The 20,284-nt window shown below is 36.5% G+C and overlaps 1 protein-coding gene across 1 annotated transcript in view; it reads right to left on the bottom strand.

Moving 5' to 3' along the window:
* The window catches only part of Slc38a6 (solute carrier family 38 member 6), a 55,919-nt gene that overhangs the window by 31,091 nt on the left and 4,544 nt on the right, over positions 1 to 20,284 (bottom strand). Inside the window, exons 3-5 of the mRNA XM_010605738.3 lie at positions 19,978 to 20,051; positions 4,957 to 5,009; positions 2,539 to 2,578 (exon numbers count right to left, since the gene is read on the bottom strand). Of these exons, the coding sequence (XP_010604040.1) occupies positions 2,539 to 2,578; positions 4,957 to 5,009; positions 19,978 to 20,051 (167 nt within the window). The remainder of the gene's footprint in view (positions 1 to 2,538; positions 2,579 to 4,956; positions 5,010 to 19,977; positions 20,052 to 20,284) is intronic.

Below are 20,284 nucleotides of genomic sequence, written 5' to 3'. Positions count from 1 at the left end.
GTTGATTTATCAAATAAAAAAAAGAAAAAAAAAAAAAAAAAAAAAAAAAAAAAGAAAAGGGCATGAGGCTGAGAATTTGATCTCTTGCTGTCTCACCAAGTGACACCTCCCACTGTGTTATAACCCAGCAAGAAGGTTCTCAACAGACATGGTCTCTTAATTTTGAACTTCCCAGCCACAAAGCCAAATAAGTTTGTTCATTATAAATGACCCTAGTCTGTGGTAGTATCAAACAAAGACAATATCCCAGATATGAAACCCAATCCAGTTTCTCTGTAGACTCCTATCCATTAGAATCAGCTCTCCTCACCAGAAAAACTGAATTAGTCTAGTCCCTTTTTTATATTTCATGTTTGGCCTTTCAACCCATTAGTGATGGGTCTAGCATTCTCCTTCCTTCCTTCCTTCCTTCCTTTCTTTTTTTTTTTTTTGATAACTATATCCAGAAAATCAAAAAGTACTTGGAAAAAGCTCATACAAAACATTTTAGCTTCACTCAATTCAACCAAGGTTTATCAAGTCCTAGGTAATGTCCTAAGTCCTGCGTACAAAGAGCAACAAGACGAAATCTTTGTCCCGAAGGAGTTTACAATAAAGTGGGAGACAAGTGTGCACAGAGATAAAAGCAGTCTATTAACAGCCAAGTGCTAACACAGAGATATGTCCAAACAAGATTAGAGAACAAGGAAGGGACCAAGACAAAATCCGCACATAGACAATATTAAGGTGAACACAGTTGTTGAGGTCACTAACTTGGATTCAAATTCTTAAACTGTAAATTCTACATAAATTGGTAAGTAATACTTAAATGTAAACAAATTGTGATGAGTCTTAGTGTCTACATAGACAGTAACAAGAGACTGAAAACAAAATATACATTCATATTCAGAAACACTGAGTACGCAGTTAAGCAGTACATATTTGCTAAATAAGATAAGTTATTCTAAAACATACCTTAGAGTCAATGCCACTATAAAAATCTCTAAAGGAAAAGATTAATTTTCCCAGTTTTTAGGTATGAAATGGTGTGTGCTAAAAGAAAATGATTTGATACAATATCCAAGAAGTATTATCATTCAATAATGTATGGTTTTCATGAAAATTCAAAGAACTAAAACATGAATATTCAAGATTCCCAAACAATACTGAGAACAATTCATTGGTGAAATGTTAAAGTTTCTTTTCATTAACCAAGAAATTTATTAAAGATAGACTTTCTTAAGTTGAACTTTATTAAAAGTGTTATCTTTAGGGCCGGGGATTTACCACGCCTGCCTTGCAAGTGTAAGGCCCTGAGTTTGATCCCCAATACAAAAAAAAAGTGTCTTTAAACAATTTTAATATGAGAAAATGAACAAATGGAAATAAAGCATCTGTAAATAGGGAAGGGAGGAGGGGGTGAAGGGAGGGCAAGGACAAGGGAAAAAATAAGAACCAAGACTTGTCACATAAAGGTACAAGATCCCAATGATGAATGTAACAGTACTGTATACCTACAATGTACCAATAAACTCAATGAGAGAAAAAAAATAAACAATTTTAAACTATTACATGTAATTAAAAAGAGAGAGATTAAAACTTCCTTTGACTGTACAATATTGTGTAAATTCCAAGGAATTCCCTGAATATTTTCCCTTCAACTAATAACATTTGTTTAGCACTATAGTCAACAGCAAAGGAAACTGAAGACTGGCTTTATGTGCCTTGTCACAACGTATACACACAAGATAATTCTAGATAGTTCTCAAAAAATTTGTGGGCTCAGTTTCAATAGAAACCAGATAAAGAATAACATAACAATGCTTATTTGTCTCAGATTTATTTTTTAAACCACTTGGTTGCATTGGCTGATTTATTTATCTTGTCGGCAGTACTGATGATTGAATCTAGGTCTTGGGAATGCTTGGCAAGAGCTCTATCACACAGCTACCTACAGCCCAGCCCAGTCTCTCCTTCATCATTTTTAATTTCTTAGTTACAAGGGAACATTGTCAGTCCACACCTGGTCATTTAGTCCCTCCGAAGTAATATTGAGGACAACAGTAAGAAGAAATATTTTAGAATCAACTGGAGAGTTTTCCAAACTGTACCCCACCCCCATCACCATCATAGAAAGCCAAATCTTTAAAAGTGTGTTGCAGACTTAATAACAAGATTGCAATCAAGGTTTAACTAAAACTGAATTTAGAAACATTATTACAAGGGCTACTAAATAGTTTTCCAGAAAGAGTAAGGAGGCCAAATGTAGGGCTTCTGAAAATATCCATGTCTGCAGAGATTCAGGATTCAGTTTCTGCAGTAAGTCAAGAAACCAAAGGCAAGTTTTTTTTTGTTATTGATTTTCTGAGAAAGGATCTTACTATGTGATTCATGCTGGCCTTGGACTTACCATGTATCCAGGTTGGCCTTGAACTTAAGGCAATTCTCCCAACTCAGCCTCCCAAGTGCAGGCATTACAGGTGTGTGCCACAACATAAAGCTCAAAGACAGTTATCTTCATCACATCTATGTATAAGCAATGCACTTTCAATCACTTACCCCCAATATTCTGAATTATTATGGTGCCTGCCACCACCACCTATAAAAGAACAAATATATGCAGAAGATGAGTGGAAATAATAGAAAAGGTAAGTATTTTATTAAAATCCAATAATACTACAAAACAGATACCCAATTGAGTGAAAAAATTTTAGTTTCTTTATAGTTTTCTTTAATAAAATTTGCCAGCTATTTGTAATACATAAAATTAATAAACATCACATAAAAAGCCTTTAGTAATTCCACAATTACTATAAAGAAAAGTTTTGAAATTGTTCTTGGCAGCCAGTTTTGAACAGTGAAGTGTTAAAGGCTAGTGTAATCAATGGTTATCAAAATACAAAAAGTTGAAAATCGATCATGGGAATCTCATGATCCCTTTCTTCCTGGTTTTACTATACTGCAAAAGTAGGTAAAACAAGATAGCTGGGGATATGCTTTGCCAATTCTGTGCTGCCTAAAAGGAAATGATACAATCTTTTGAGTGTATCAGCTTGGCATGCACCTAGCCTTTGAGCCTAGAGAGAAGAAAACTGGAAAGTTGCAACCCAGCTACAGAAATGGAAAATAAATAACTCTTCATGCAGAGTGTGTTGTCGAGTATGATTGGCTGATATGAATGGTACAAGTTAAAATTATGTAACTACTCTAGAATTTAAGGAAAAGGAGACTCAAAAAATCCATTTATTCATTCACTGGTACTGGAGATTGTATCCAAGCCTTTGTAGTGAGCTGTATACTCCCACACTGGCCAGTTTTTGAGATAGGCGCTTGGTAAATTGCTGAACTGCCCAGGTTAGGCTCCAACTTGTGATCTCCTTCCTCAGCTTTCCAGAGGGCATGATTACAAGTGTGCGTTATGAAGCCCAGCTTATACTCTTTTAGACTGATTTTCAGGAAATACAAAAGTGAAATGACAGTGACAGCAGTGAAGACACCTAGATTTATCTTTATGGATCACATTGAAAAGGGATTTTTCTTTTTTCTTTTTTTTTGTACCAGGGATTGAATTCAGGTCCTTGCACTTGCAAGGCAGGCGGTAGAACCACTGAGCTAAACCCTCAGCCCGGAACTTTTCTTATACAGTAACATCTTCTTCTTCTTTAATAAAATACATGTAGGAAAACAGTCTGTTTTGATCAAGTTTTAGGTTATTCAGGTCTAAGTCACAAAGCTACCTGGTTCATTATTTAAACATTTCTTTTTGTATTTTAAAAAAGCAAAGTTAATTGGAATATATATACAAGGGTTTTTCCTCATTATATAGCTGTGTCTTTTTCTTCCCAGATTCACTCTTTAGAAATTAGTTTAGCCATCTACAGTATGGTAATGTTTTAGAGTAAAAACAAAAGAGGCAACGTATATATTACTTAGCTCAATTAATCCATCGCATAATGTATACATTTTAAAATAACATGCCATGCATAATAAAAACAATTTTTGGTTTTCAACTAAAAATAACTAAAAAGCAGTAAAATGCAAAAGCACTTACAAACAAAAATTCCCTTTTTGAACTAAAATAAATATGAGTTTTAAAAGTATGGTATCTCGGAGGAGGGGGTGAAGGGAGGGCAGGAGTAAGGGGAAAAATGAGAATCAAGACTTGTCATATAGAGGTACAAGATTCCAACAATGAATGTAACTGTACTGTATCCCTAAAATGTATCAATAAACTCAATTAAAGCTGAAAAAAAAAAAGTATGGTATCTAAAAAAAAAAAAAAGAAAAATTATTATAACATTAATAGCAAAATATTTACTCCTGTTAACCTGTGGGAAAAGACAATGCTTTCCTCTAGCTCTGGAATTAGTTAGAGAACACCAGTATATTTGCTACTTGTTTTTGTTTAACCCTTAAGTAGGAAAGGCAGTAGCTTTAGAGCCTTGAGGTCTCAGATGTGGAACTGGCCTTATGTAATCGGAGATAAATGAGCCCCTTAACTGCTCTGATCTTTAATTTTCTTACCCATAAATGATGGGAGAGCTAGGTGATCCTTTTAGTACTGTTAAACTCTTAAGCAATATGATCTTTGAATTAGTGCTTTCGAAAAACAGGCCTTCTATAATTTTATTTCTATAGTTCTCTTCTGTTTTTATAAGGATTTATACAAATAATACAATATTAATAAGGAATACTTAAAACAAGCTACTGTCACTATTTAAAAATTCTCCAGGTCACTGCTTTCCTTCATTAGGATGAAATGTATACGAACATTTAAGTATTGAGTTTTTATTGATGAGCTTTTAGAAATATATGAAGATTTCTTCTTTTCTGTGGTCCCATCATTTTGTCTTTTCTTACTTTCATTTCCTTTTATTCCTCGAAGGTCTTTCTCTTACATGTATTAGTTTTTTTTAACTTGAAACGGAAGGGAAAATGTCTTTTTGCATTTTGGACACAATGAGAAGAAAAATTTACCTTTCCAGGTAATCCAAATGCAAAGAATCCAAGATCTTCATAAGATGTCACAGCTGTTAAGAGAAATTATAACTTTCACTTTTATACAAAGCTATTTGTGTACAGGTCATCAAGGGAAGAAAGTGATCCCATTATTATAAACTAAGCACTGCATTAGTATCAGGGTTCAGGCCAATGAGGACTAGACACAAGTATGAGAAAAAAGTTCTCCCCAATAACCTTATCCAATGCAATACTAAGAAAGAAATTGGTTGGGGACTTAGCTCATGGGCACTGTGCCTGCATCGCAAGCACAAGGTCCTGAGTTCGATCCCCAGTTCAAAAAAAAAAAAAAAGTAAAAAAGAAAGTTGAGCTTAATTGGGTGTTTTAAGGTCTGTGATCATTTTCTGCATTAAATCTTTCACTTTCACCCTCAAATATAAGCCACAATGCATATGATTTTCACACGTATTTATAGAGTATGTCTTTACATAGTACCGATGTCTCACTCCCTTCTTAAATCAAGGGCTCCTTTTCTCGTTTCTTGAAGGCATCTCCCAAACTGCACATATTAACAATTATTTCCCATTTTTATTAAGTAAAAGCTTGGGGTCATATAAAGTAACCAATGTCAACAAGGAGTTTTTGCCACCAACGAACTACTATCTATCTACCTATTTGTCATGTCTCTACATCTATTTAAGATTAACCTCTGCAGGCTGATCATTGCTAAATTTGTTATTTCTCTGAAATATTCTGAAATGAGAATTTCTCAAATATTTTCAGTATTAATTTTACAAATTTCTAATACTTTAGGTCCACTTGCATTATAGCTGTAGTATGGTCAAAATAAACTAAAAGGAGAAGGAAACTTTTGAAGGTTTATGGTCTATAAACAGAGTCTTCCTAGGACGGGTAGAGTTTTCTAACTCCTAATGTTGTCTAACAGCCACCTGGGATGCATTCATTGGGGTAATGAATGGGGTATTGAATTGAGAGCACCCAGTGCTTCCTATACAGAGCTTGCACACACTCTGCCCAAAGTAAGTTAGCACCAGAAATAGTTTCTAAAAATTGGAAACAGTTAGAGAACATATGAAAGTTGTATCAGACTTTTGGAGACACTCACTTTTCCAGGTGTCTAGGATGATGGTAATGGGTTCATGATGGAGGCACATTTTAATCCTATCATTCATAGGGCACAGACTTCTTTTTTCATCATGAAAGATTATTAACTTACATGCTCATTTCACAGGTTCAAGACATTAAGTCAGAAAAAAGATAAAAATTAAATGGCTCATAAAAGAATCAAATGCTGTCTTCAGCCTATGTAATGTCATGTTTTAATTAAAGGTTAAAAACATATATTTTATACCATAGTTTGAATAGTGCTTACACTATTTTGTGATACCAAGGCATGCAGTGGCAATATCTAGCTTCTACTGGTTAAAAAATGTCCCATCTTTTCTTAGAGCCAGTTTTAATACACACTCTCAAGATGCTCATGCATTTCCTTGCAGCTGCTCCTGATTAAAAAAAAAACTCCTCTGTACTTTCATAATCAAAGACCTCCAGGTATGTAAAAATAAACTTTAAAAAAATATATGGTCTTTACATATTATAAAGTTAGAGAAAAACGGAATACTGAAAAAGTTTTAATAATTAACACCAAAATTTTAATTTTAATTTACTATCAGAGTTAAAAGATTTAGAAACATTTTGGATGATACAGCTGGTTTTTAAATGTATGCATTTATACACTGTTAAACAGTACACAAGTACAATTTAGCTTGAACCTGGAATACTATATACAAATTGATGAGTAGGAACATTCATAATTTAACAGTGAAAGACTTTAATAATAATTTTACAAGGGTAGATTTTGGATGTATTTTTGAATATAAAATTAAAAAGTAATTACTAAAGTGAGAAGTGGCATTTTTACCTCCGATGTGAAATGCCAAAATTCTTTTCTTCAAATAAACTTATTGTAAAGTAAATAGCATCATACAAATTAATAATTATTTTAACCTATAAATCAACATCTGTACTGGGTTTTCCCCTTCTGTCTCTTCCCCTCCCTTCTTCCTTCCTTTCTGATAGGGACTGAATCCAGGGATCACTGAGCTATATATTCCCAGCCCTTTTCTTTTACTTTAGTTTGAGACAGGGTCTTGGTAGATTGCTCAGTCTGGCATCAGATTTTGCGATTCTGTCTCAGCCTCCCAAGTGGCTGAGATACCGGTATGCACCATCTACCAGACTGTTAAAATACGTTCAAATTTGATGACATTTTCTGCAGGTATAATTATTTATACCTAACATTCCTAAGATTTGGCGCACACATTAAATCTGAAAATTGTCTAAATATTAAATTCTAACTAATTTGGCATTAAGAAAGTAATTTTGTTATGTATTATGTGAACCAAATCTTGGAAGTACCTACAATCTCACTAAGGTCTGATTTTAAAGAAACGTCACTGTTCATTTGCAGCATCCCTTTTATATTACAGTTAAATATGCCCATTACTTAAGAAAAAACTATTCTTCCAAGAATTTAAAGCAAGTGGGTTTTTCAGTGCACATATTGGAACATGTTAAATACTTGTCAAATGATCTATTTTGTATCACATTATCAGTCAGTGAATAAGTTATCAAGATAATACTTAGCAAAAAGTTCAACTAGGATTTTAATTATTTGATTTTGTGGTGCTGGGAGATCAAACCCAGGGCCTTGAGTATGCAAGGATCCTACTCTACCGCTGAACTTTTATTTTATTGCCATATTGAGGACTGAACCCCAGGCCTTAGCCATGCTCTGCAACTGAGCTACATTCTCACACCACCTAATCTGCTTTTAAAAATTCTGAGACTTGGTCTCTCTCAGTTACCCTCAAACTTGAGATTCTCTGATCTCAGCCTGTTCAGTAACTGGGATCTACAGGTGTACACCACTGTGCTCAGCTAAATCTGCTTCTATGTTGTATGTATGTTTTGCAACTCTGGAGGTTGAACTCAGGGCCTTTGTAGAAAGCTGTATCCCTGGTTAATTTTTTATTTTGAAGCAAGGTCCGGCTTAGCTGCACAGGCTGAGCTTGGACTTGCAATCATGCTGCCTCAACCTCCCCGGGTGCTGGAATTACAGCCATGCAACACCCACCTGGCTTGTTCCATTTTTAAAGAATAGAAAATAAGTGTAGATTTTTAGTAAGCATAGGCAAAGTACCGATAGATTCTGAAAAGAGTAATTATTTCAGTTATCATACATTTAAATGAATTAAACATTTATTTTTAATTTTTAAAGTTAAAATGTAACACTCTTCTGGAAAATATAATCAAACTAAGAGGGCAATGAAGACCATTTTAACTGCCACTAACTTGTGACATTTTAGCAATCTCAAACTTGCTGTCTGGTTCCACTATTTTTTAATTTTATAAAAATATTCCCTAAATACAACAGAAAGTGAAAAAAGCTTGGACTTTTCCATGGAGACTGAATGCAGTGTTCTAATTCTAGCTTCCTGGTCAGCACGTCTGGCTAATCACTCAGCTTTGTCACTGTCATCAGACGTTTTTTATGTTGCAAAAATTAGAAGCACTTTGCCAAGCTTGAAACAGCAGAATATGAATAATGGCTTCTGGCTTAGCTTTGAGGCTTTACTAAAATAAAATGTGTACACAGGCAGCCAAATGCCTTATTTCCACATCCTCACTTTTTAATGGTTTTTCTGGAGCATCTTAGCATCCAAACCAAAACAACACCATTGAAATACTTTTCAAATTCTATTCTGTCACATGGGCAGTTTCTGAAAGTGCTGGTCACCATATAAACTGGTACTGAGAACTGGAATGCAATTTGAACAGTAGGCCTTTAAAATATTCAAAACATCAGACCCCTGGGAGATTTTTATCTTAGGAAGTAAGAAGAAAATCAGAGAAATCATTAAAGGGAAACATACTTATCACGGTATGACTTACCTCAGAAAAACAAAACTAACCTAAATGCACAACAGCAAAGGGTTACATAAATCATGGCAGGAGAACCTGTTAGGATAATAGCTATCAAAACTGTGTGTATAACAGGAAAACGTTTGTATCATTTTAAATGAAAAACACAAGTAGATTTGAGTAGGAGCTGTAAAGCAAAACACATAAAGAATGGAATGAATTACTCAGAGGGATTATAACTATTTTTTTTCTTCCTTTTTCGGGGGGGGTCAAATACTTTATAATGACAGTGAAGAATGGTGGAACTGTATTTTTAAAAACCATTAAGTTGGGCATGGTGGGGCAGCTCTGTAGGCCGAGGTGGGGGATCACTTGAGTCTAGGCGCTCGAGACCAACCGGAGCAACATAGCAAGAGCCTGGCTCAAAAACCAAACAAACCAGCCGAAGAGTTATAACATTTGAATAGTTCCATTTCCTCTGATAGACTTCTTAGGCTGAAAATTGAATTTTTCCTGGTGTTTAGTAACTGAAATATTAGTCTACTAATCGGAGATTTGGGGGGACTGTCTCACATGATCAGCAGTTAATGAAAGATGTTTTGAGAGAAGCAAAATTAAGATACAGTAATATCCAGTGAAATAAATAGCAAATTCCTACAAAACAGGAATAACATTAATTATAAAGATTATAAAATCAATTCAGCCTTTTACAGGAATTTATATAAGCACCACTTGGCATAATCCACCTTAAATAAATAACTGAGAGCCATCATTAACAATCTATTTTAGGAATTTACTTTTTTATTAAAAAAAAATCAATGCTATGTTCTGGAGGGGCAGAGAGGCTATAAATCTTAATCAAGTAAATTAGGGGAAAATGTCTTCTTTAATGTACCATCAAGGCAAACTTTAGTACTATTTTGGCTAGACCAGGAGTTTGGTCTCCACAGGAATCATATGGAAAGCTACTTCCCATGAAATAGTGGAATATTTCCAGCTAGTTACTCCAGTGTTCTGTCTGCTCTGCACTTTTTCCTCAATGAAATGGGACAATTAATAAACTCTGGTTACAGTAGAGAGCCCAAGTTTCTGTAGCAGCAATATTATCTTTGGATCTGGAAGGAGGGACATGAGTTATTCAAACACAGTCCAAATCTGAAAGTCGGCCATTTGGAATGTACCTTATTATTCTAAAATTCTTCTTTCTTATGCTTCCTGACATTTTTCTCTCACCTTTTTTTCTAACAGTATCCATGCAGGTAACTCATTTCTGAGCTTTCAAATCATGTATTTAGTGTCAGTGTACTGACTGAACGTGCAGGATTTCAGAGCCCCACCCACAAAGAGATAAGGAAAACAGAATGGGAGAATACTAGGAACTGTCTTTCAAATGGGAACAGAGGCTGTGGCACTGCACAGAGAGAGAGGGTTCTGGGATTCCAATATGCTGTTTAGCTCACGGCCTAAACATATTATGCATTAATTTTCAATTTTCAGATTCAAGTTTCATGAACAACTTAAAAATAATTATAGCCAGGTGTGGTGGCACATGCCTGTAATCCCAGCCCTCGGGAGGCTGAGGCAAAAGGATCACTGTGAGTTCGAGACCAGCCTGGGCTACATAGTGAGTTCCAGGTCAGTCTCAACTACATAGTGAGACCCTGTCTCAAAAAAAAATAAAAAATAAAAAAAACTCAGAAAAATAAAAATAATTATAAAACACAAAGTATACACTAACAATGATGACCATGGAAAGGGAAGAACAGAGCCTATGAGAAGTAGGGAGAGGAAAGATGAAAAAAGTAACAGCACCTGACACTGTATCAGTAAGACAGAGCCAAAGCTGAGCACAGTGGAATACATCTATAATCCCAGCTGCTTGGGAGGCTGAGGCAGGAGGATTCTATGTTCAAGGACTGCCTAGGCAATTTAGTGAGACCTCACCTCAAAAACAGTAAAGAGGGCTGGGCATTAGCTCAATGGTAGAAAAGTGGGATGAAGAAGACAGTGTCAAAGAATACTATTTAAAGTTGATGGAATGAAACTTACAAAATAATCAATGGAAAAAAACTATTGAGTAGAAACTAATAAAAATCAGAAGGGAAAGGGGAGAGATTAGTATACCTGTGCTACATCCTCCCCTTTTGTTTTGTTTTTTGAGACAGGGTCTCGCTGTGTAGTTCAGGCTGGTCTTGAACTCACTTTGTAGCCCAGGCTGGCCTCAAACTCCCAATCTTCCTGCCTCTGCCACCTCAGTGTGTACCACCAAGCCCAGGCAACCCTCACCTTTTGCAACGAAGATTTGACCAGTAGAACACCCATATATCATAATTGGCCAACTTTCATCTGTACTTTATACAGATAACCTCTTATATCAACAAATAATGGAAGACTATTATTTAGATTTAGAAAGGCAACCATTAAAAGAAGTAAATACAAAACCATTTTAACAATTAACTCTGGGAAATGTAACTAGATGTGGGGATGGATGGACAGGGAACTCTGCCAAGTCCTTCATAAGTGCGTACATATGTATGTGGAAGCATATAATAGTTTTGATAAAAATTAAAAGCACTTGCAAGGACTTGCAACCATCCCTTCCTGCAGGAGGCTTATGCAGGGCTTGGCTTCTGTTGAGGAAGCACTCACTCTTCACATCAAGGCAGAAGGCTGAAGTCATCACTATGGGGAGCACACATGTAGTGCACTCTGGCTCCCTACCTTGCTGTGATGCTCTGGTCCAGCCAGGTTTCTGCTCTGGGTAATATCCTGTGTACAGCAGGACGCTCAGCAGCAGTCCCAGCCTACATGCCAACAGCCTCAGCTCCCCACGCCCATCCGCAGGTGTGAATGACTCAACAGACAGCCAGCTGGGTAGAAAAACCAAACCCAGAGGAGAATCACTCAATAATAGAAAGGATGAGGCAGGAATACTAAGTCACTCAAGACTGAGCCACATCTTCACTTAATTAATTGTGGATCTACTGAACCATAGTAATGATGGTGTGGGTAGCTGGCTACTATTCCAAACAGTAAGTAAATGTCCACAGCGAGTTATGATTTGGGAAATGTGAATCTATTGTGTTTGAGTCAGCTCAGTTCTGTGTGCATCTCACAGTGCCGAATGGCATTCACCATGACTGTAAAGCATAGCCTTCATATGATACCCAGACCACTGCTGAGCAAAACCAAACCAAACCAACCAAACAAAAAACATTAGCTGTCGGCTCTCTTGAAAAATGGTATGTCTGTGTCCAAAATGTCATGTAGACATTGAATACTTTAAATATTACATATAGAATTTTCAAAGGTTATTTTGACTACACATAATTTTTGTCTTGCATGTTAATTTTGGACCTTACAAAATATAACGCCCCTATAATTCTAATACATCATCTATCCATCACCCATGTATCCAAATTTTACTAACTGCCCTCTTTGTGTCTGTATATCAAGCACATGGCAGATGCTATGAAAACAATGGTTAATGGTTTGAATATAAACTAAATTTTCCAGGAATACAACTACCATGCAAATGTAGGAAACACTAACTTATTATGTTTGGAATTTTGCCAGAAATTGCTTCCTAAATGTAAAAATCACATCACCAAAAACATGTACTTTGTTTTTGTTTCTGCTTTATTTTACTACTATGGAATTACATTATATATGAGTAGTATATCAGTTTCCTATGGCTCTTATAAAAAAAACACTACAAACTTGGTGGCTTAAAACAGAAATGTGTTCCTTCCCAGGACTAGAGGCTGAAAGTCCAAAATCAGTTACACTGAGTCAAAGTCAAGGTATCAGTAGGGTCAAACAGTCGAAAGGCTCTGAAGAGAATCTATTCCTAGCTTCTTCCAGCTTCTAGTAGCTGCTACCATGCCTTGATTTGTGGTCCTATCACTCCAATTTCTGCCTGAGTCACGCTGCCCATTTTTTCTCTTCTATAATCTTCCCTCCACAACACCTTAACCTAGATAATCTCCCATCTCAACATCCTTAACATAATTATATCTGCAAAGTACTCTTATGCCAAAAACAGTAGCATCATAGGCTGCAGGGATTAGGATGTGGCTGTGTATAGGACCCACAGGTTAGAGCTGTAGATGGCATGGGTAACTAAAAGCAGAAGGAAGTTGTATTACCCTGAAATTTGGGTCAGATTCCCACTCAGCTCTGCCTCTGGGCATATTAATTACACCACGAGTGTCTGTAATGCAAGGTTTATTAGTTTGAAGTTTAACTGGACTATCCCATCCCTCTTCAAACTTTGGGACACTAAGGTAAGAGTAACTAAAGTAATTTTCAGGATTTGCAGGGACACCCACTTGCCAGCTTTCACAAGTTTCAGATGTCCTGGAGCACTGCCTAAAAATCTCCACCCTTATTCTAAACCTGCAGTCACCTTGGATACCAGGAAGAGCAGTTTCGCAGGCCATCCCATAATGGGAACAAAAGCTGTCCCTTATACAGGAGTCAGGATCTCAGGATGGGAACTGAATTGCACCCTCAAGCAATGATGGCTCCCCCAGGACTTCCCAGAACCAGTCCTGAGACATCATGACTTGATTATGACTACTTGCACTGCCCACTATTTTGTTCCTTTTCTACAAAACTCCAAAGCTCTGTCAGTCCCTCAGAGACAGACCTTGAGCATCTTTATCTGATTAACCTCCTTTCCTGTCCTTCATTGCTCATCTCCTAGACTGGCACTGTAGGATAGGTGGCCAAACTTGGTCTGTTGAGACCCACACATTTGGGGCTTTAGCCCTAAAACTGTGGTCAGAGCTGGCTTTTGGAGGGTATTAGTCAAACAACCACAGGTAGTTACGATATGAGAATTCCATTTCATGTAGTAAAAGGAGAATTTAGAAAATATTTGTCATAAAAAGGGGCCCTGAAAATCATGGCTTCAGAGTTTTAGCTTAAAATTGTTTTGCTTTAAAAAATGGGAATCACTCTTTGCTTTCCAATAAATAAAATCCTCATAAAATAACTCACTTTTAGGAAGAGGAAGATAGGGATCTGTTTTCTTTCTCAGAAAGACCAAGTTCTGGGTTTTAGCCAGGATCAAAATTCTTTTCTCATATCTGCCTGGACTTCAACAACTTCACCGGCTTCTCTCACTGCCTAAGCAAAAACCCATATTCCTTAGTATCTGAGACTTGTCTTCCCACCAGTTTAATTTTCTCCTTTGTACCGTACATACCAATAGCAGTAAACTATTTTTAGTATCTGGATACAGCATGCAGGATATGCCTTTGTACCTTTGCATATTCTAGAACATTCTAACCTTGTGTGCTAGTCAAATTTCTTTTTAGCTTTGTCTTCTAGGAATGTTTACCGACCCTCACTTCCAATCCAGACAAGGAAAATCATGCTCTGTTCTGAGCCATTACCAGACATTGCACAAAGGTGTTATATTTAGCATACTACATTATAAATTATTTGCTTATGTTATTTTTATTATAAGACATTTTTCAGAAAAAGAAGTGGTTCTTACCTATCTCTATATTTGTAGAAGATAAAACATTAAACAAATAAATGAACCTCTGTCCTATGGCTCAGTTCTAAGACTTGTCCATTTACATACACTTCAAACTCTGCATTTGCAAAATGGAACTCAGTTTTATTCTGAGCCATCTTCACCATGTTCCTACCTCTATTAATGACACTATTGACAACCAAGTGGCCCAAACTAACTGGGAGATACACTAGGCATCTCCTCCCTTACAGTTCACATTCACTCAGACATCAGCTTTTCTCAATTTTAATTCCTCCCACATTATTTAAATCTAGTGCTTCCTTTTAATTCTCTTCTTTCTCTTGATTCAATTTGTATTTTATTCTTAGACTTTTGTTGTAGTCAAGCCTGACTGCTAGTTTACTCAGGTATTGTAAATTGGAGCTAGACTGACAAATGGGAAAGACATTACCCTATGAGGAAGAACTAAACGGTGCAGCTGTCACCTGGATAAAAGAGTGCTTGTAAAGAAGTATCCCAATATACAGGTAGTGCTTAAGAGCTGATGCTCAGTTGATGTTCTGGGAATTTCCCTTTCTTCTCTCCTGTACTAGATCCCCTGTTTTTTTGTTATTCCTTTAACTCTGACAAAGAAAATCTTCCATTGCACTAAATGTGCATGGGAGATTACTGTTTGAAAGCTTGCTTATATGAAAGTGGCATTATTCAAACCTCATAGTTAAATGATAGTTTGGCTGGGTATAAAATTCTATATTAAAATAATTTTCCTTGATAATTTTAAAGGTATTGATTTAAAATCTTCTACTTTACAGTACTGCTTCTGGGAAAGGTCTTTGTCACTATGGTTCTTGATGGTTTTTGTGGTTTATTTACTTATTTATTGATAGGAAGATTTTTTTGTGTCTTCTCTCTGTAAACTTTTAAGTTATTAGTAGACTCTTGATCATTCACAATGTATACTGGTATGAATTATTTTACAATTACTATATTATGTACTAGGAGGAACACCTTTCATATGGAAACTAATTTCCCTCAGTCACAACTTTTTAAATATCATTCTGATGAAAAATTTCTATCCTATTTCACCTGTTTTTCTCTTTCTAGAATTCCTATAATTTGTATGTTGGGTCTCCCAGACTGATCTTCTATTTTTCTTATTTTTTCTCTCTCCCATTTTCAAATTATTTGTCTTTTGTCCTCCCACCCTACCTCTGAAAATTTCCTAACTCTTCCAGGTCAACTTCTAAATTAAATGCTTCTAACTTCTAGGACTTGTATTTTCTGAATAGACTCTTTCAATGATTTCTTGTTCTTGTTTCAAAGATGCTTTATCTTCTCTTAGTTCTCTGCAGGTAGTAAATACAGTAATTACTTTTAAGGTTTTCATCCAACACTTTCACTATCTGTTTTTTCCTTTCCTGTGTTATGGTTTAGATTTATAATCACCCCTTCCCCCATTCTCATGAGCCTACAAGTGGGGGTTGTAGAAGATGGTTGGGTTGCAGATGGATGCATCCACCAGTGCATTCAGTGGCAGAGTGCACTGTGGAAGGTGGGGTCTGGCCTGAGGCAGGTCAATGGGGATGTGACATGGAAAGGTGTTATCTCCTGTTTTGGTTAGCTCTCTCTTCTTCCTGGTCACGATGATATGAGCAACTTTTTCTCCATTATGCCCTTCTGCCATTCCTTCCTGCCTTGGAGACAGTAGACCACAGACTGAAAATCTGAATCAAAACTCTTGTCCTTTAGGTTGTGAGTATAAGGTATTATGCCTCAGCAATAAGAAAGCAACCAAGATACTGTTTCTTTGTGTTATGTGTGTGTATATACACATGTATACATACATACATATATAACTATATAAACAACACACACATGTCTACATACGTATATTTTTGTTTTTTGAGACAGGGTCTCACTATGTAGTCCAGGTTGGTCTTTAACTCCCTATATAACCCAGGCTGGTCTTGAACTCTTGGCAATCTTCCTACCTCGGCCTCCTAGTGATGAGATTATAGGCGTGTACCACCACATCTGGTTGAACTGTAGTTTAGAACACTTTTAAGTTCACAGAAAAATTGAGCAGAAAGTACAGAGTTCCATATACCTCCTGCTTCCTCACATAGCTAGCCTCCCAAACTTTCAACATCCTGTACCACAGTGGTGCATTTCTTATAATCAATGAACTTGCTTTGGTATGTCAGTATCACACAAAGTTCATGCTTTACATTACGGTACACTTTTGGTATTGTACACTCCATGTATGAATGTTTCCTATTCCTGTTTTAGATTCCTATGATTTAAATGCATGGTATGACTCAAATCCATTGTTATCCAACTTGAAGGGTTATGGCATGCTCCACACGGTAGCCACAAGGAAGAAGAATCATACAGAGCTAAGAAATACTTAGAAAATTGATTAGTAATTAGGTGATATATGAGGAGTTATAAACTTAGTGATCCCATCCACTGAGGTAGGGATACAGAAAGAGTAACAAACTTGAGATGTCAGAAATGAAAGATGTTTAAATTTAAATTTATAATGCCTGTAGAACATCTAAGTAGAGAGGTCTAGTTGCAGCTGATTCGGGTTTCAGGAGCATGGATTGGAATCATCAGTCTACACTTGGCAAACTACATACTGTATGGTACAAAAATGGGAAGACAGAGACTGTCGGTTATCTCTTCTCTTCTTCCTCTGGCTTTTAGTTAGGGCCATTGCTACCTTTAATTAAAAACTACATTTTTCCAGGCCCCCTTGAGATTTAGTATGAATATTTGACTAATTTCTGGCACACAAAGTAAGAGAGAATCTTAAGAGTCAGCTGGGAGCTTTCTCTTTTTCTCCTCTTGTTGACTAGAATGTGAATGTGAAGGCTGTATCCAGAAGTCACCCTGGACCTCAAGGATGGGGAAGACACACAATTATCGTGGAACAGAAAGTTCAAGCGCCACCTGGCCAATTTAGCAACTTAGTGAGACTCTGTCTCAAAATACAAAATACAAAAAGGGCTGGGGATGCAGCTCAGTGTGAATGCCCCGGGCTCAATCCCCAATACCTCTCGTACCCACATACACACAAAAGGGGTACATTCACAAAAGAATTAAGGACATATGGGTTTTGATGATGATTGATTGTGGATTCCAGAGAGAACAGTGAAAGAGTTTGGGGAACTGGAGAAAAGTGGAAGATGAGATCAGAAGCAGGTGACAGACATGAGGGCCAAGTCTGGGAAATGAAAAATACAAGATTCTTTAAGTGACTAGCACAATTGAGATAAATACTATAGTGTCATTAATCCAAATGGTCTGGAGGCACAGAATGGTGATGATGCAGTGAGTAGTGGGGACCAGGGACTAGGGAGTAGGGGCAGGGCCAGAAGCGTGTGGGGAGGGGAGTTGTGGGCTTAATCCCAGTGTATAAGATGTTTCCACAGCATGGCAGTGAGTCAGCTGTTTCCAATCGCAGTATGCATAATACCTTACAATCCTTCAGTATTTTGTCCCAGTAAGCACTCAAATGGAAGCTGGCATTTATCAAGGACTTGATATTTTACACACATTAATTTCATTTTCAGAACAAGGCCAAAAGTAAGTACCAGGATGGCCATTTTACAGATGGGAAACTAAGGCTAGAGAGAATAAGGTACCTTATATACCACCTGAACTCCCAAGAAAAGTTGTGACACGCTTCAGCCCTATAGAAGAGTACATTTATAAAGGTAAAAATTTCTCTTCACCTTTTCTCACAAATAAATGAAATCATTTTGTAAAGACTTGTAATAGCTCCTTCTCTGAACAACAGATCCAATCTAAGCATTTATACTCCTTTGTGATAGTCTAACACACTGACAGGAAGAATTTTTACATTGTTCTTTTGTCTTATAGGAATGTACTGGGAAAAAAAGCCTACCTCCAGAGACTTTTATACTGACTGAAGGAATTCAATCAACGCAAGACAGGTGCATCAGTATGAATGAGGAGCAATGAGGAAGTTAGTTCATGGGTCCGAGTAAGCTACAAAAATCAAAGAAAAAGGAAAAAGAAAGAGAAACAGGTATTTTCACTTTATATGCCCCAGAGTTACAGAAAGAATTAACACCGTCAGAATTTTAAAGTTAAATATACATCAATCAAAGGAAAGAGCACACTCTTTAGAAACCTCCACAAATCGAATATAACTCTCAAGTAATTGGAATTAATAAAACATTTTGGTTACTGATGACATAACTGCTATAGTTTACTAAAGTATTAATCTTTTAGTAAAACTCATTAAAAGGATATATTATATAGTTAAATTATCCCAATTCATAAATATAATTTTTTCACACAAAGAAGCAAAATTTCAAAATTAAAATTCTAGTCAATTTTCAGCAGTATTACACACATATTTATCAAAAATGATTATTCCTGAATTCGGGGTGCTATTATAAACATCGTGTTTCTTTGCATTGTTCCCTATCACTTCTGTCTTTCTGCACATTGATCTGAGCAGAGGCATGCATCTAGAAGCACAGGTACAAGTTACAGGTATGGGATACTGAAATTGGCTTTGCCTAAAGATCACCTAAAGGACTGTTAAAAAAATCTGTTTATAAAAAGATCATCAGGTGTTTCTGATATACACCCAAGTTTTAGGGAAACAAAGTAGATCAATGCTTTTAAAATTGCATTCTGAAGAGCTTTAAAACTCATGAAAAATCTATTTGGTGTATCTGCTTGGCTTCTCCAAGTCACAAGACCTGATAGAGGGAATTGAATCCACCCATACAGGAATTAGGATTATGATTTTAGCTTCAAAACTGACTAATCAAAAGAGAGAATTGACAGATAAAAAGATGAGGATCAATGGACACAAAATATTTGTTAATGACAAAAAGGAAAATCTTATAAAAATAGATGCGTAATTCATATACTTTTATTTATTGCAATTTAGAGGAGCTTATTCATAAAAATGTTCCAAATGGAAAAAGCTCACATAAATAAAAATGTATTGTATTAACTGCATGTACTTCTGTCACTTAGGAAAAATTACTTTATCCAAGACTTACAAGTAAAAATATTAACTGTATCTAGATAAATCCAAAGCTTTTTGACCTTGTTTCTAACACTCCTAATCTTGCCATCCCAAGCCTGTGTCTAGCAGGCAGGCTGGCAAGAAGGCAGCAGTAGATCTAGGTAGGTGGTCTCCTTGAAGAAAGAATACCTCAGGAGAAATACCTGTCTACTGCCTGGCTTTTATGAATACTTTTTAGGTATCTTCCTTACTCTAACCCAGAAAACTATGTTGTGTTTTGTGAGGAAGGCAAGAGAATGCTAGTTTCCTCCTCTCATCCTGTCTTTTAACAGCTCCCATACACTGGCTCTATAAATACTAGCCTTTTTAAATTTTTCATTTCAGTCACCCTATTAAATAATAGATGCCCACTAAAAATTAGGTGCCCCCCCACCTTGGTGCCAGGGATTGAACCCAAGGCCTTCTTCATGCTAAACCCACACTCTACCACTGAGCTATACCTCCAGCCTCAGAAATTAGATTTAAGACATTCTATTGGTACAAACTCAAGGGTTTTCTTCAAGTAAACAGCATAGTAGTTGTACTTACCTGTCTGAATACACATACTGAGCAGGAGATGGACTGAGTAAGAAGCCACAAGAGCGACTATCAGCAGCAAGAAACTAAAATATAAAAGAACACATGGTCAAATCCCCCGAAATCCACCTCTGGTATTGAGGATTGAACACACAGGGCAGTCTATCACTAAGCTAGACCTATACCCCAGACCTTTTTACTTTTAGACAGGGTCTTGTTCAGTTGCCCAGGCTGGCCTCAAACTTGCCATCCTTCTGCCTCAGGCTCCAAACAACTAGGACTGTACAGTGTGTGCCACTATACGCAGCAAAGTTTGTCT

This window comes from Fukomys damarensis, unplaced genomic scaffold (assembly GCF_012274545.1).
Source record: "Fukomys damarensis isolate Sample0158 unplaced genomic scaffold, DMR_v1.0_HiC HiC_scaffold_21, whole genome shotgun sequence".
Lineage (NCBI taxonomy): Eukaryota > Metazoa > Chordata > Mammalia > Rodentia > Bathyergidae > Fukomys > Fukomys damarensis.
Note: the sequence above shows the minus strand (reverse complement) of the source record. Positions and strands in the feature narration are given on the sequence as shown.